The 19,832-nt window shown below is 34.3% G+C and overlaps 1 protein-coding gene across 1 annotated transcript in view; it reads right to left on the reverse strand.

The window, feature by feature from the left end:
* The window catches only part of LOC143241759 (uncharacterized), a 132,175-nt gene that overhangs the window by 21,282 nt on the left and 91,061 nt on the right, over positions 1–19,832 (reverse strand). Inside the window, exons 8-12 of the mRNA XM_076484981.1 lie at positions 14,187–14,307; positions 10,339–10,385; positions 9,491–9,555; positions 7,428–7,597; positions 6,856–6,949 (exon numbers count right to left, since the gene is read on the reverse strand). Of these exons, the coding sequence (XP_076341096.1) occupies positions 6,856–6,949; positions 7,428–7,597; positions 9,491–9,555; positions 10,339–10,385; positions 14,187–14,307 (497 nt within the window). The remainder of the gene's footprint in view (positions 1–6,855; positions 6,950–7,427; positions 7,598–9,490; positions 9,556–10,338; positions 10,386–14,186; positions 14,308–19,832) is intronic.

Below are 19,832 nucleotides of genomic sequence, written 5' to 3' on the forward strand. Positions count from 1 at the left end.
GATATATAACTCAACAACTTCAGGTGATGTTTGGACACTTGATATGTTAGTCTAGATATATAACATAACAACTTCAGGTGATGTTTGGACACTTGATATGTTAGTCTAGATATATAACATAACTTCAGGTGATGTTTGGATACTTGATATGTTAGTCTAGATATATAAAAACAACTTCAGGTGATGTTTGGACACTTGATATGTTAGTCTAGATATATAACACAACAACTTCAGGTGATGTTTGGACACTTGATATGTTAGTCTAGATATATAACATAACTTCAGGTGATGTTTGGATACTTGATATGTCAGTCTAGATATATAACATAACTTCAGCTGATGTTTGGACACTTGATATGTTAGTCTAGATATATAACACAACAACTTCAGGTGATGTTTGGACACTTGATATGTTAGTCTAGATATATAACATATATTCAGGTGATGTTTGGATACTTGATATGTTAGTCTAGATATATAACATAACTTCAGGTGATGTTTGGATACTTGATATGTTAGTCTAGATATATAACACAACAACTTCAGGTGATGTTTGGACACTTGATATGTTAGTCTAGATATATAACACAACAACTTCAGGTGATGTTTGGACACTTGATATGTTAGTCTAGATATATAACATAACTTCAGGTGATGTTTGGATACTTGATATGTTAGAATAGATATATAACATAACTTCAGTTGATGTTTGGACACTTGATATGTTAGTCTAGATATATAACACAACAACTTCAGGTGATGTTTGGATACTTGATATGTTAGTCTAAATATGTAACTCAACAACTTCAGGTGATGTTTGGATACTTGATATGTTAGTCTAGATATATAACTCAACAACTTCAGGTGATGTTTGGACACTTGATATGTTAGTCTAGATATATAACATAACAACTTCAGGTGATGTTTGGACACTTGATATGTTAGTATAGATATATAACATAACAACTTCAGGTGATGTTTGGACACTTGATATGTTAGTCTAGATATATAACATAACTTCAGTTGATGTTTGGACACTTGATATGTTAGTCTAGATATATAACACAACAACTTCAGGTGATGTTAGGATACTTGATATGTTAGTCTAGATATATAACATAACAACTTCAGGTGATGTTTGGACACTTGATATGTTAGTCTAGATATATAACTCAACAACTTCAGGTGATGTTTGGACACTTGATATGTTAGTCTAGATATATGACATAACAACTTCAGGTGATGTTTGGACACTTGATATGTTAGTCTAGATATATAACACAACAACTTCAGGTGATGTTTGGACACTTGATATGTTAGTCTAGATATATAACATAACAACTTCAGGTGATGTTTGGACACTTGATATGTTAGTCTAGATATATAACATAACAACTTCAGGTGATGTTTGGACACTTGATATGTTAGTCTAGATATATAACATAACAACTTCAGCTGATGTGTGGACACTTGATATGTTAGTCTAGATATATAACACAACAACTTCAGGTGATGTTTGGATACTTGATATGTTAGTCTAGATATATAACATAACAACTTCAGGTGATGTTTGGATACTTGATATGTTAGTCTAGATATATAACATAACTTCAGGTGATGTTTGGATACTTGATATGTTAGTCTAGATATATAACATAACTTCAGGTGATGTTTGGATACTTGATATGTTAGTCTAGATATATAACACAACAACTTCAGGTGATGTTTGGACACTTGATATGTTAGTCTAGATATATAACACAACAACTTCAGGTGATGTTTGGACACTTGATATGTTAGTCTAGATATATAACATAACTTCAGGTGATGTTTGGATACTTGATATGTTAGTCTAGATATATAACATAACTTCAGGTGATGTTTGGATACTTGATATGTTAGAATAGATATATAACATAACTTCAGTTGATGTTTGGACACTTGATATGTTAGTCTAGATATATAACACAACAACTTCAGGTGATGTTTGGATACTTGATATGTTAGTCTAAATATGTAACTCAACAACTTCAGGTGATGTTTGGATACTTGATATGTTAGTCTAGATATATAACTCAACAACTTCAGGTGATGTTTGGACACTTGATATGTTAGTCTAGATATATAACATAACAACTTCAGGTGATATTTGGACACTTGATATGTTAGTATAGATATATAACATAACAACTTCAGGTGATGTTTGGACACTTGATATGTTAGTCTAGATATATAACATAACTTCAGTTGATGTTTGGACACTTGATATGTTAGTCTAAATATATAACACAACAACTTCAGGTGATGTTAGGATACTTGATATGTTAGTCTAGATATATAACTCAACAACTTCAGGTGATGTTTGGACACTTGATATGTTAGTCTAGATATATAACATAACAACTTCAGGTGATGTTTGGACACTTGATATGTTAGTCTAGATATATAACACAACAACTTCAGGTGATGTTTGGACACTTGATATGTTAGTCTAGATATATAACATAACAACTTCAGGTGATGTTTGGACACTTGATATGTTAGTCTAGATATATAACATAACAACTTCAGGTGATGTTTGGACACTTGATATGTTAGTCTAGATATATAACATAACAACTTCAGGTGATGTTTGGACACTTGATATGTTAGTCTAGATATATAACACAACAACTTCAGGTGATGTTTGGATACTTGATATGTTAGTCTAGATATATAACATAACAACTTCAGGTGATGTTTGGATACTTGATATGTTAGTCTAGATATATAACATAACTTCAGGTGATGTTTGGACACTTGATATGTTAGTCTAGATATATGACATAACAACTTCAGGTGATGTTTGGACACTTGATATGTTAGTCTAGATATATAACACAACAACTTCAGGTGATGTTTGGACACTTGATATGTTAGTCTAGATATATAACACAACAACTTCAGGTGATGTTTGGACACTTGATATGTTAGTCTAGATATATAACATAACTTCAGGTGATGTTTGGATACTTGATATGTTAGTCTAGATATATGACATAACAACTTCAGGTGATGTGTGGACACTTGATATGTTAGTCTAGATATATGACATAACAACTTCAGGTGATGTGTGGACACTTGATATGTTAGTCTAGATATATGACATAACAACTTCAGGTGATGTGTGGACACTTGATATGTTAGTCTAGATATATAACACAACAACTTCAGGTGATGTTTGGATACTTGATATGTTAGTCTAGATATATAACATAACAACTTCAGGTGATGTTTGGATACTTGATATGTGAGTCTAGATATATAACATAACTTCAGGTGATGTTTGGATACTTGATATGTTAGTCTAGATATATGACATAACAACTTCAGGTGATGTTTGGACACTTGATATGTTAGTCTAGATATATAACACAACAACTTCAGGTGATGTTTGGACACTTGATATGTTAGTCTAGATATATAACACAACAACTTCAGGTGATGTTTGGACACTTGATATGTTAGTCTAGATATATAACATAACTTCAGGTGATGTTTGGATACTTGATATGTTAGTCTAGATATATAACACAACAACTTCAGGTGATGTTTGGACACTTGATATGTTAGTCTAGATATATAACACAACAACTTCAGGTGATGTTTGGACACTTGATATGTTAGTCTAGATATATAACATAACAACTTCAGGTGATGTTTGGACACTTGATATGTTAGTATAGATATATAACATAACTTCAGGTGATGTTTGGACACTTGATATGTTAGTCTAGATATATAACATAACAACTTCAGGTGATGTTTGGACACTTGATATGTTAGTCTAGATATATAACACAACAACTTCAGGTGATGTTTGGATACTTGATATGTTAGTCTAAATATGTAACTCAACAACTTCAGGTGATGTTTGGACACTTGATATGTTAGTCTAGATATATAACTCAACAACTTCAGGTGATGTTTGGACACTTGATATGTTAGTCTAGATATATAACATAACAACTTCAGGTGATGTTTGGACACTTGATATGTTAGTATAGATATATAACATAACAACTTCAGGTGATGTTTGGACACTTGATATGTTAGTCTAGATATATAACATAACTTCAGTTGATGTTTGGACACTTGATATGTTAGTCTAGATATATAACACAACAACTTCAGGTGATGTTTGGATACTTGATATGTTAGTCTAGATATATAACTCAACAACTTCAGGTGATGTTTGGACACTTGATATGTTAGTCTAGATATATGACATAACAACTTCAGGTGATGTTTGGACACTTGATATGTTAGTATAGATATATAACACAACAACTTCAGGTGATGTTTGGACACTTGATATGTTAGTCTAGATATATGACATAACAACTTCAGGTGATGTGTGGACACTTGATATGTTAGTCTAGATATATGACATAACAACTTCAGGTGATGTGTGGACACTTGATATGTTAGTCTAGATATATGACATAACAACTTCAGCTGATGTGTGGACACTTGATATGTTAGTCTAGATATATAACACAACAACTTCAGGTGATGTTTGGACACTTGATATGTTAGTCTAGATATATAACATAACAACTTCAGGTGATGTTTGGATACTTGATATGTTAGTCTAGATATATAACATAACTTCAGGTGATGTTTGGATACTTGATATGTTAGTCTAGATATATGACATAACAACTTCAGGTGATGTTTGGACACTTGATATGTTAGTCTAGATATATAACACAACAACTTCAGGTGATGTTTGGACACTTGATATGTTAGTCTAGATATATAACACAACAACTTCAGGTGATGTTTGGACACTTGATATGTTAGTCTAGATATATAACATAACTTCAGGTGATGTTTGGATACTTGATATGTTAGTCTAGATATATGACATAACAACTTCAGGTGATGTTTGGACACTTGATATGTTAGTCTAGATATATAACATAACAACTTCAGGTGATGTTTGGACACTTGATATGTTAGTCTAGATATATGACATAACAACTTCAGGTGATGTGTGGACACTTGATATGTTAGTCTAGATATATAACACAACAACTTCAGGTGATGTTTGGATACTTGATATGTTAGTCTAGATATATAACATAACAACTTCAGGTGATGTTTGGATACTTGATATGTGAGTGTAGATATATAACATAACTTCAGGTGATGTTTGGATACTTGATATGTTAGTCTAGATATATGACATAACAACTTCAGGTGATGTTTGGACACTTGATATGTTAGTCTAGATATATAACACAACAACTTCAGGTGATGTTTGGACACTTGATATGTTAGTCTAGATATATAACACAACAACTTCAGGTGATGTTTGGACACTTGATATGTTAGTCTAGATATATAATATAACTTCAGGTGATGTTTGGATACTTGATATGTTAGTCTAGATATATAACACAACAACTTCAGGTGATGTTTGGACACTTGATATGTTAGTCTAGATATATAACACAACAACTTCAGGTGATGTTTGGACACTTGATATGTTAGTCTAGATATATAACATAACTTCAGGTGATGTTTGGACACTTGATATGTTAGTCTAGATATATAACATAAGAACTTCAGGTGATGTTTGGACACTTGATATGTTAGTCTAGATATATAACACAACAACTTCAGGTGATGTTTGGATACTTGATATGTTAGTCTAGATATATAACATAACTTCAGGTGATGTTTGGATACTTGATATGTTAGTCTAGATATATAACATAACTTCAGGTGATGTTTGGACACTTGATATGTTAGTCTAGATATATAACACAACAACTTCAGGTGATGTTTGGATACTTGATATGTTAGTCTAGATATATAACTCAACAACTTCAGGTGATGTTTGGACACTTGATATGTTAGTCTAGATATATAACATAAATTGAGGTGATGTTTGGATACTTGATATGTTAGTCTAGATATATAACATAAATTCAGGTGATGTTTGGATACTTGATATGTTAGTCTAGATATATAACACAACAACTTTAGGTGATGTCGTCATGATTAAATGTTTGGTTATAAACCTTTCCACTAGGTACCTGGAGTAATCTTTACCGCACGTGCTCTATACCGCGGGCGAGTGCCCTAACTGGGTGTATATTATGGGGTGATCCCCTCTTAGGCTATAAAACCTGTTGATGAGTCTGAGGTGCACTTGGGTCCTCTCTGATGCAGAAGACCTTGAACCCTGCCCCTAGGTCAGGTATTTGACGCTAGTAACATATTTTGTTTGTTGGTGAATGCACTGTATTATATTTGTCCGCCGCAAGTATCGAAACCAGAATTTTGTGTTATGAAGTCTATAATTTACCATTGAGTTTCGGGGGGGTAATAATTAAATATTCTTCCCCCACACTTTTCTCCCATGGGTTTTTTTTAATTTTGCAACATTTAATATTATAACTTAAACAAGTAACTTTGTAATATTTTCGACCAGCCACCGTCCACTGCCTCAGTACTCTAAAAATCGGGGTTCGATACCCATGGTCGGCACAGAACAGAAAACTCATTGTATAGCTTTGTGTTTAAAAACAACAGACAAACGAAACATTCCAACAGAACTCACAGATTTAACTTGGCAACCTTCTGGTACAAGAAATCATGACATTCCCTATGTTGGCAGTATGTCCACCGACCTTGACCTATTTGTGGTCAGTCTTACCTTTTTGGCCGAGATTGAAGGATAAATGGTACAAGAAATCATAGTTCCTGTCCTCTCATGCAATACGTTCACAGATATTTCAACCATGACATTCCCTATGTGGGCAGTATGTCTACCGACTTTGACCTGTTTGTGGTCAGTCTTACCTCTTTGGCCGAGATTGAAGGATATATGAAAAGCTCGTTCCATTCCGGATTTTCTCCAGGTTCCGCTACGTGAGTTTTTACCGTTTCGAATCCGCTAGAAAGAAGAACAGCTAATCTCAGATTATATGACTCATCCTATTATTCAGACAGACTGATTACAATTAGTAAATAACTTTTATTCCTAATTTTTAGAGATATTTTATATCTACTACAATTTTCAAAAATCAGTCATTTTCAAAATTCAGGCCCTTAATATACAGGGTAAAATAAAGTTAATTTTGATACCAAACATAGATACCAGAGGACGTGTTGTACCAATATAAAGTTAATAGGTTATCTGACTTATTTAATGATTTTTTTTTCTGTCTTGTTTAAAGTACAATTTAATTTTTTTACCCTATCGGCGCATTTATGAAATATTACGGTGCTGTCTTGTTTTATTTCTCCTTTAATAAAATTGGATTAATTATTTACTTCGTATATTATTTCCAACTTAGGATCTCTTTAGTCGTTTATTTGATATTTAGTAATGGGTTATTCACGAAATTCGATCAATTTATTTGTATACTTACGAGGGAGGCACTAGTCGAAGTTTTGCGTAGGCACGAGGTAAGCTTCCAGAAGTGGATCTTCGACGCCTGAGACCTCTTGCGGAAAGAAGGGTAACTGCCAAGTTACTCTGATTCTGATCGAAACAGATCTGAACTCTTATCTCTCTCTGACTAGGACTAACATGCATCACCTTAAACAGAAGAAAAAAAACTCATAATAAATATAGATAAAAAATCCTTACATACGTCATAAGTATCGTCGCTTGGTGACGATTTAGTGTTAGTTTTACTTGAATTAATTACGCTTTCCAAGGTTTCATTCGCAGTTTTATTAAGAATGTAACAGCCAATTAAGTAGAAGTTTAATAAATACAGAATCTTAAATATGTGAATTATTTACGAATTGTTAAATAAACATTTATTTCTCATTACGGAAGTAAAACATCAGACTGATAGATTACTGTAAACATTGTACGTGCACTGCGTTATATACTAGCTTGTTTCCTTAACATATTTTATTTATTCGACTTCTTAGACTATAACCTCTGACCTCAACTTCCAGGCTAGTGACATCAACCTACTGAGAAGAGGAAAAACAAGAGCAGCAGAAATTGACTGTCACCTCTATAACGTGGCTATAGCTACATATACGTAGCGTATTTAGCAACATATAGCGGGCTCGGATCTTGAATCTTTCAATTTGCAGCACTACAGGCGAACACAAAAACCTGACGGTAATCATCACGCTGAGAAATCTCGTCTACGTATTACTTTAGTAAACAGTTACTTTGAACTTAGCATAAGTTATACAAACGAGAATCGAACACCAAATTTAAGTAATTAAAAATACGTCCGATTTGTGACTCGCTCGGCTAAATACATTATATTCACTTCGAATTATTAAGCTTTCCTTTCACGTCTAATTAAAATTATATTCTAATCCAGCTAAAGCACCCGACTTCTCTCGGATTATTAGGTTGATCTATTCTAAATGACTATATCAGTGTGTGTTTTCTGAACCAATTTTGGCATAAACTTATAACCCCCCGCTAGTACAGCGGTATGTCTACGGATTTACAACGCTAAAATCAGCGGTTCGATTCCCCTCGGTGGGCTCAGCAGATAGCCTATGTGGCTTTGCTATAAGAAAAACACAAACACACATAAACTTATAACCCATACATCTTTATTACCTCTTTACGTATTTACCCAGGTAATCTAACCTCTTCTTGGATTTTAAAGTTAAAAAAATAACAATTAGAAACAAATCTATTTATATAACAGAGTCTTATTTCTATAGTTTATACATTTGATTTTATACTTCCAGCACACAGTCTCTTAACAACAGTATCGGGTTATATTTTTATTGTAAAGCAACATGATATAAAAGCCATTCTTGTAGCGCATTGTTACCCAAATGCAGTGGCTTTTCTACATAGTAGAAGTTGTTGTATTAAGAACTACTTCTTTTCTATGTGTTTCTTTTTCACTAGCTTGCCTCATTAAAAAAATGTACCTGGGTAAGATAAGTAATAATACCCAGGTGCACACCCTCAGGGTCTATTCAGTGAGTATGCAAAATTTCAGGTTCCTAGGATTTTTTTTCTTGGAGTTATAGCAGTCACAAATACACACATAGACAGTCACATCCTCTTATTATTATTATTACACTTAATCGTGAATCGCCTTAATGACTCTGGTCGTACTGTATGACCCAAGCAAAGCCTAGTGGTTAACGTTTCTGACCAAATGTTGGAAAGGCTGTGCTACGTTATACGAGTGACAGTCAATCTCCACTAACGAGGTTTAGTATAGTAACAACACTAAAGTCTAAGTAAAGTGGTTTAATTTGTGTCTAATATTCTCCTAACTGATGTCACTATTTCACAAACTAACGAGATAATGAAGTAATTCCAACCCTGTTTAGATAATATTAGTCAAAAATAAACATTTTACTTTTGGAATTATTACATTTAAATAAAGTGTCAGCTGTCGTCTTTTCATTCCTTTATGTATGTATGACTTTGGTAGAATATTTTCTGTCTATACGCATGCATGTAGATTCATACAAATATAGAACTTACAGGAGTTTTTGGTAACTTCCTTCTGGTAGGAGAAATCGCACGAACAGTTTCTTCAGAACCATTATCTGTATAATATAAACAGACTTATTATATTCTTTCACGAAGCTATCCCTATTAAAATAATGAATACCGAACGTATGGTAAATCGGACACCTAACGTATCAACATGGAATATGTTATGATGAAAGTGAAAAGTTGGTTTCAGTCTCATTATATGTGGACCTCATGGTTCATCACTGCTAGACGGAGAGAAAAGGTGACATTAGTGAAACTATACACATTAGTATATTTGTACGTGTATCAATATATATATATATATCAACGTTTGATAATTATATATACGTAAGTTTGGCAGATATCTATACATATGTTTAAATGTCTTGAAGTGTATGAACGGTATTCTCACTCACAGCTTATGAATCATGTGTTTAGAGGTTAACATAAACAGTTATACAAACATACAAACAGATGTACAAACACCTTTCAAACATAAAAACAAATTTACAAACTTGCAAACACACAAACAGATATGAAAACAACCTACAAACAGACGTACAGCGAAATGTATAACTACTTGTTCACAGAGTAGTACAAACGATATTCGTAAAACCTACACACAGATTGTCAGAGTTCAAAAGTCACTAGATGTTCTGTTAAAACGCCGTGCTCTGTTAAACGATGAATTAGAGCGAGAAAAACCAGCTAAATCAGACAAGCGAGAATGATCTAACAATTCTGATGTGGCGATGCAGAAAATTACACCTAACTCGTATGTAACAAGCCAAGAAATGTGTAGACCTTACGTCAGTGTTTGTCAACGTTATATGAATAATAATATTGGAACTTACCTTTCATTTCAGGAGTAGAAAAACTTCCTAACTGGTCGCTTAAGGTCCTACAAAAGACATATAATATACATAAGCTCTTTCTAAAGATTAGATAAATACAGTTCAAGGCAGAAAAGTATATAATAAATAAGTGTAACTTCAGGCTTTATTTAAATAAGCATTTTAATTCTGAGTAATATTTTAATAATGTTAGAAAATCTCATTTGACAAGAGAATCAATATTTATTACATTTATATCAAATAACATTGTAAATACATTTTGACTAGAACATTAACTGTGTATTCAATCCATGTCATTCTAGTCACATTAACTGTAAATTTTATCCTTGTCATTCTGGTTATATTAACTGTATATTTTATCCATGTCGTTCTAGTCACATTAACTGTATATTTTATCCTTGTCATTCTGGTTATATTAACTGTATATGGAGTGCTTGTCGTTCTGGTTATATTAACTGTATATTTTATAATTGTCGTTTTAATTAGATCCAATGTGTTAGTTGATATCCTACTTATGCTGTCGTTACTTGCTGTTTTAATTAAATCCAATTTGTTAGTCGATATCCTACTTATGCTGTCGTTACTTGCTGTTTTAATTAAATCCAATTTGTTAGTTGATATCATACTTATACTGTCGTTACTTGCTGTTTTAATTAAATCCAATGTGTTAGTTGATATCCTACTTATGCTGTCGTTACTTGCTGTTTTAATTAGATCCAATGTGTTAGTTGATATCCTACTTATGCTGTCGTTACTTGCTGTTTTAAATAAATCAAATGTGTTAGTTGATATCCTACTTATGCTGTCGTTACTTGCTGTTTTAATTAGATCCAATGTGTTAGTTGATATCCTACTTATACTGTCGTTACTTGCTGTTTTAATTAGATCCAATGTGTTAGTTGATATCCTACTTATGCTGTCGTTACTTGCTGTTTTAATTAGATCCAATGTGTTAGTTGATATCCTACTTATGCTGTCGTTACTTGCTGTTTTAATTAGATCCAATGTGTTAGTTGATATCCTACTTATACTGTCGTTACTTGCTGTTTAAATTAGATCCAATGTGTTAGTTGATATCCTTCTTATACTGCCGTTACTTGCTGTTTTAATTAGATCCAATGTGTTAGTTGATAACCTACTTATGCTGCCGTTACTTGCTGTTTTAATTAGATCCAATGTGTTAGTTGATAACCTATTTATGCTGTCGTTACTTGCTGTTTTAATTAAATCCAATGTGTTAGTTGATATCCTACTTATGCTGTCGTTACTTGCTGTTTTAATTAAATCCAATGTGTTAGTTGATAACCTACTTATGCTGTCGTTACTTGCTGTTTTAATTAGATCAAATGTGTTAGTTGATATCCTACTTATGCTGTCGTTACTTGCTGTTTTAATTAAATCCAATGTGTTAGTTGATATCCTACTTATACTGTCGTTACTTGCAGTTTTAATTAAATCCAATGTGTTAGTTGATATCCTACTTATACTGTCGTTACATGCTGTTTTAATTAAATCCAATGTGTTAGTTGATATCCTACTTATACTGTCGTTACTTGCTGTTTTAATTAGATCCAATGTGTTAGTTGATATCCTACTTATGCTGTCGTTACTTGCTGTTTTAATTAGATCCAATGTGTTAGTTGATATCCTACTTATACTGTCGTTACTTGCTGTTTTAATTAGATCCAATGTGTTAGTTGATATCCTACTTATGCTGTCGTTACTTGCTGTTTTAATTAAATCCAATGTGTTAGTTGATATCCTACTTATGCTGTCGTTACTTGCTGTTTTAATTAAATCCAATGTGTTAGTTGATATCCTACTTATGCTGTCGTTACTTGCTGTTTTAATTAAATCCAATGTGTTAGTTGATATCCTACTTATGCTGTCGTTACTTGCTGTTTTAATTAAATCCAATGTGTTAGTTGATATCATACTTATGCTGTCGTTACTTGTTGTTTTAATTAAATCCAATGTGTTAGTTGATATCCTACTTATACTGTCGTTACTTGCTGTTTTAATTAAATCCAATGTGTTAGTTGATATCCTACTTATGCTGTCGTTACTTGCTGTTTTAATTAGATCCAATGTGTTAGTTGATATCCTACTTATACTGTCGTTACTTGCTGTTTTAATTAAATCCAATGTGTTAGTTGATATCCTACTTATACTGTCGTTACTTGCTGTTTTAATTAGATCCAATGTGTTAGTTGATATCCTACTTATGCTGTCGTTACTTGCTGTTTTAATTAGATCCAATGTGTTAGTTGATATCCTACTTATGCTGTCGTTACTTGCTGTTTTAATTAGATCCAATGTGTTAGTTGATATCCTACTTATACTGTCGTTACTTGCTGTTTTAATTAAATCCAATGTGTTAGTTGATATCCTACTTATACTGCCGTTACTTGCTGTTTTAATTAGATCCAATGTGTTAGTTGATATCCTACTTATACTGTCGTTACTTGCTGTTTTAATTAGATCCAATGTGTTAGTTGATATCCCACTTATACTGTCGTTACATGCTGTTTTAATGAAATCCAATGTGTTAGTTGATATCCTACTAATACTGTCGTTACTTGATGTTTTAATTAAATCCAATGTGTTAGTTGATATCCTACTTATGCTGTCGTTACTTGCTGTTTTAATTAGATCCAATGTGTTAGTTGATATCCTACTTATACTGTCGTTACTTGCTGTTTTAATGAGATACAATGTGTTAGTTGATATCCTACTTATACTGTCGTTACTTGCTGTTTTAATTAAATCCAATGTGTTAGTTGATATCCCACTTATACTGTCGTTACTTGCTGTTTTAATTAGATCCAATGTGTTAGTTGATATCCTACTTATGCTGTCGTTACTTGCTGTTTTAATTAGATCCAATGTGTTAGTTGATATCCCACTTATACTGTCGTTACTTGCTGTTTTAATTAGATCCAATGTGTTAGTTGATATCCTACTTATGCTGTCGTTACTTGCTGTTTTAATTAGATCCAATGTGTTAGTTGATATCCTACTTATGCTGTCGTTACTTGCTGTTTTAATTAGATCCAATGTGTTAGTTGATATCCTACTTATACTGTCGTTACTTGCTGTTTTAATTAGATCCAATGTGTTAGTTGGTATCCTACTTATGCTGTCGTTACTTGCTGTTTTAATTAGATCCAATGTGTTAGTTGATATCCTACTTATGCTGTCGTTACTTGCTGTTTTAATTAGATCCAATGTGTTAGTTGATATCCTACTTATGCTGTCGTTACTTGCTGTTTTAATTAGATCCAATGTGTTAGTTGATATCCTACTTATGCTGTCGTTACTTGCTGTTTTAATTAGATCCAATGTGTTAGTTGATATCCCACTTATACTGTCGTTACTTGCTGTTTTAATTAGATCCAATGTGTTAGTTGATATCCTACTTATGCTGTCGTTACTTGCTGTTTTAATTAGATCCAATGTGTTAGTTGGTATCCTACTTATGCTGTCGTTACTTGCTGTTTTAATTAGATCCAATGTGTTAGTTGATATCCTACTTATACTGTCGTTACTTGCTGTTTTAATTAGATCCAATGTGTTAGTTGGTATCCTACTTATGCTGTCGTTACTTGCTGTTTTAATTAGATCCAATGTGTTAGTTGATATCCTACTTATGCTGTCGTTACTTGCTGTTTTAATTAGATCCAATGTGTTAGTTGATATCCTACTTATGCTGTCGTTACTTGCTGTTTTAATTAGATCCAATGTGTTAGTTGATATCCTAGTTATACTGTCGTTACTTGCTGTTTTAATTAAATCCAATGTGTTAGTTGATATCCTAGTTACACTGTCAGTATCGAATTATGACTTACTTCCATGCGACTTTTTCTACAAGGATTTCAACCATTTCTTTTGTTTGTTGAATAACGGCAGACACCTCTTCGTAGCTCTTGTCTACTAGTGAGACACCGTTCCATTTCAGTATCCGGTCTCCTGAGATAAAACATAAAAACTTCTGTGTTCCTACTCCAAGACCTCCTTGTTTTGGGTAATTAATACTTGAAATGTTTGACAATTGGAGAGAACAGTGAACTGATGGACGGTAATATAACTGTACGTTTTACAAACACATCTAACACTACAACAGGGTTTCTGGTAGCTGATGTGATATGTTCCACATTAGCGTCTGAATGAATAAAAGTACAAACTGGTAGTTACCAGTCACTTATGTATAGATGTTCCTGACCTGATTAATGATTATAATAATTTACTGCCACAGCCATACATCCCTGCAACGTTAGTGCCACCTGTTGTCAAATATCCTGCAATGGAAGACCGTTGTTGATGTCGTTGTAACAAACCATGGAGACAATGGAGTGTGTGACAGTTTTATATTAGAGGTTTGAGAAAAACAAAAACCTAGTTGTCCACCATAACCAAGCAACCTAACGTTGGTGTCCACCATTACTAAGTATCCTAGCACAGTTGTCCACCATTACCAAGTAACCTAACGTAGGCGTCCACCATTACTAAGTAGCCTAGCACAGTTGTCCACCATTACCAAGCAACCTAACGTAGGCGTCCACCATTACTAAGTAACCTAACGTAGGCGTCCACCATTACTAAGCAACCTAACGTAGGCGTCCACCATTATTAAGTAGCCTAACGTAGGCGTCCACCATTACTAAGCAACCTAACGTAGGCGTCCACCATTACTAAGCAACCTAACGTAGGCGTCCACCATTACTAAGCAACCTAACGTAGGCGTCCACCATTACTAAGTAACCTAATGTAGGCGTCCACCATTACTAAGCAACCTAACGTAGGCGTCCACCATTACTAAGCAACCTAACGTAGGTGCCCACCATTACTAAGTAACCTAACGTAGGTGTCCACAATTAGTAAGTAACCTAACGTAGGTGCCCACCATTACTAAGTAACCTAACGTGGTTGTCCACCATTACTAAGCAACCTAACGTAGGTGTCCACAATTAGTAAGTAACCTAACGTGGTTGTCCACCATTAGTAAGTAATCTCATGTCGACCCCTATCTTAATCAGCCACGCTGAGATGATTCATTACACCTGTGTTAAATAAACAGCTATATTCGCTACGTAGACATTTACCAGACTGTGTGGTCAATACAACACGGATTCTGTGTTCATACTATCCACCTGTAAAGAACAAACCAGACTGTGTCGTCAATACAACATGTGTTCATACTATCCACCTGTAAAGAACAAACCAGACTGTGTGGTCAATACAACATGTGTTCATACTATCCACCTGTAAAGAACAAACCAGACTGTGTGGTCAATACAACATGTGTTCATACTATCCACCTGTCAAGAAAAAACCAGACTGTGTGGTCAATACAACATGTGTTCATACTATCCATCTGTCAAGAACAAACCAGACTGTGTGATCAATACAACATGTGTTCATACTATCCACCTGTCAAGAACAAACCAGACTGTGTGGTCAATACAACATGTGTTCATACTAACCACCTGTCAAGAACAAACCAGACTGTGTGGTCAATACAACATGGTTTCTGTGTTCATACTATCCACCTGTCAAGAACAAACCAGACTGTGTGGTCAATACAACACGGTTTCTGTGTTCACACTGTCCACCTGTCAAGAACAAACCAGACTCTGTGGTCAATACAACATGGTTTCTGTGTTCATACTATCCACCTGTCAAGAACAAACCAGACTGTGTGGTCAATACAACATGGTTTCTGTGTTCATACTATCCACCTGTCAAGAACAAACCAGATTGTGTGGTTAATACAACACGGTTTCTGTGTTCATACTATCCACCTGTCAAGAACAAACCACACTGTGTGGTCAATACAACATGGTTTCTGTGTTCATACTATCCAACTGTCAAGAACAAACCAGACTGTGTGGTCAATACAACACGGTTTCTGTGTTCATACTATCCACCTGTTAAGAACAAACCAGAATGTGTGGTCAATACAAAATGTGTTCATACTATCCACCTGTTAAGAACAAACCAGAATGTGTGGTCAATACAAAATGTGTTCATACTATCCACCTGTCAAGAACAAACCAGACTGTGTGGTTAATACAACATGTGTTCATACTATCCACCTGTCAAGAACAAACCAGACTGTGTGGTCAATACAACATGTGTTCATACTATCCACCTGTCAAGAACAAACCAGACTGTGTGGTCAATACAACATGTGTTCATACTATCCACCTGTCAAGAACAAACCAGACTGTGTGGTCAATACAACATGTGTTCATACTATCCATCTGTCAAGAACAAACCAGACTGTGTGGTCAATACAACACGGTTTCTGTGTTCATACTATCCACCTGTAAAGAACAAACCAGACTGTGTCGTCAATACAACATGTGTTCATACTATCCACCTGTAAAGAACAAACCAGACTGTGTGGTCAATACAACATGTGTTCATACTATCCACCTGTCAAGAACAAACCAGACTGTGTGGTCAATACAACATGTGTTCATACTATCCACCTGTCAAGAACAAACCAGACTGTGTGGTCAATACAACATGTGTTCATACTATCCATCTGTCAAGAACAAACCAGACTGTGTGGTTAATACAACATGGTTTCTGTGTTCATACTATCTACCTGTCAAGAACAAACCAGACTCTGTGGTCAATACAACATGGTTTCTGTGTTCATACTATCCACCTGTCAAGAACAAACCAGACTCTGTGGTCAATACAACATGTGTTCATACTATCCACCTGTCAAGAACAAACCAGACTGTGTGGTCAATACAAAATGTGTTCATACTATCCACCTGTCAAGAACAAACCAGACTGTGTGATCAATATAACATGTGTTCATACTATCCACCTGTCAAGAACAAACCAGACTGTGTGGTCAATACAACACGGTTTCTGTGTTCATACTATCCACCTGTCAAGAACAAACCAGACTGTGTGGTCAATACAACATGGTTTCTGTGTTCATACTATCCACCTGTCAAGAACAAACCAGATTGTGTGGTTAATACAACACGGTTTCTGTGTTCATACCATCCACCTGTCAAGAACAAACCAGACTGTGTGGTCAATACAACACGGTTTCTGTGTTCACACTGTCCATTTGTCAAGAACAAACCAGATTGTGTGGTTAATACAACATGGTTTCTGTGTTCATACTATCCACCTGTCAAGAACAAACCAGAATGTGTTGTCAATACAAAATGTGTTCATACTATCCACCTGTCAAGAACAAACCAGACTGTGTGGTCAATACAAAATGTGTTCATACTATCCACCTGTAAAGAACAAACCAGACTGTGTGGTCAATACAACATGTGTTCATACTATCCACCTGTCAAGAACAAACCAGACTGTGTGGTCAATACAACATGTGTTCATACTATCCACCTGTCAAGAACAAACCAGACTGTGTGGTCAATACAACATGTGTTCATACTATCCATCTGTCAAGAACAAACCAGACTGTGTGGTCAATACAACACGGTTTCTGTGTTCATACTATCCACCTGTAAAGAACAAACCAGACTCTGTGGTCAATACAACATGGTTTCTGTGTTCATACTATCCACCTGTCAAGAACAAACCAGACTCTGTGGTCAATACAACATGGTTTCTGTGTTCATACTGTCCACCTGTCAAGAACAAACCAGACTCTGTGGTCAATACAACATGTGTTCATACTATCCACCTGTCAAGAACAAACCAGACTGTGTGGTCAATACAAAATGTGTTCATACTATCCACCTGTAAAGAACAAACCAGACTCTGTGGTCAATACAACACGGTTTCTGTGTTCATACTTTCCACCTGTCAAGAACAAACCAGACTGTGTGGTCAATACAACATGGTTTCTGTGTTCATACTATCCACCTGTCAAGAACAAACCAGACTGTGTGGTTAATACAATATGGTTTCTGTGTTCATACTATCCACCTGTCAAGAACAAACCAGACTGTGTGGTTAATACAATATGGTTTCTGTGTTCATACGATCCACCTGTCAAGAACAAACCTGACTCTGTGGTCAATACAACATGGTTTCTGTGTTCATACTATCCACCTGTCAAGAACAAACCAGACCGTGTGGTTAATACAACATACATGGTTTCTGTGTTCATACTATCCACCTGTCAAGAACAAACCAGACCGTGTGGTCAATACAACATACATGGTTTCTGTGTTCATACTATCCACCTGTCAAGAACACACAGACATTGGTCACTGATTCGGTAACCGTGAAGGGTATCTGTTGGACTAGGAATCCATGAAGGACTATTTGTTGGATTATAAATTTAGGAACGGCTACCTGTAGTATTAGAAATCCGTGAAGGATCAGTTGCCAAATTAGAAATCCATGAAGGATTATTTGTCGGATTATAAATATAGGAAATCTATCCATCGGACTAGGAATACATGAAGGACTAATTGGAAATCAATGAAAGTATTTTCTATCACATCAGAAATTTACGAAGGATTATTTGATAAAGGTATTACGTACTGATAAAGGTATTATACACTGATAAAGGTATTATGCACTGATAAAGGTATTACATACTGATAAATGTATTATATACTGATAAAGGTATTATATACTGATAAAGGTATTACATACTGATAAATGTATTACATACTGATAAAGATATTACATACTGATAAAGGTATTACATACTGATAAATGTATTACATACTGATAAAGATATTACATACTGATAAAGGTATTACATACTGATAAATGTATTACATACTGATAAAAGTATTACATACTGATAAAGGTATTACACACTGATAAAGGTATTACATACTGATAAATGTATTACATACTGATAAAGATATTACATACTGATAAAGGTATTACACACTGATAAAGGTATTACATATTGATAAATTACCTTTCCTAATCCCCTTCTTCTCAGCCGGTCCTCCAGTAACAGTCCAAGCGATGCAAGCATACAAATGACCATCATCATATAAATGACCATCATCATATAAATGACCATCATCATATAAATGACCATCATCATACAAATGACCATCATCATACAAATGACCATCATCATACAAATGACCATCATCATATAAATGACCATCATCATATAAATGACCATCATCAGTGTACATCCCACCATTCACTTTCATTCCAAATCCTCTGACTAAACAAACGTGACGTCTTTCAGCTTATCCAATAATTTATATTTTAATCCTAGCGATAACAATGACTTCTAAACAATTAAAATATCACACGAAAACAACTAATGTAGAAGGAAAAAGACAGTTTAGATCACGTGAGAGATATTAAGGAAGTTTAAGTCAATAAAGAAATAAACACTTTGAAAGAAAAATGTTTTCTGACAAAATTAGGAGAGGAGACAAGGTTAGAGAAACTGTCTCCGTTTCGATTTTACTTTGAATTTTTCTGAAAGAGAATCTGTTTCAATTTTTTGTGACTCAAGTCGAACAAAACATAATTGAGTGTAAAAATAAGTTAGTAACCTTACAGGT

This window comes from Tachypleus tridentatus, unplaced genomic scaffold (assembly GCF_004210375.1).
Source record: "Tachypleus tridentatus isolate NWPU-2018 unplaced genomic scaffold, ASM421037v1 Hic_cluster_1, whole genome shotgun sequence".
NCBI lineage: Eukaryota > Metazoa > Arthropoda > Merostomata > Xiphosura > Limulidae > Tachypleus > Tachypleus tridentatus.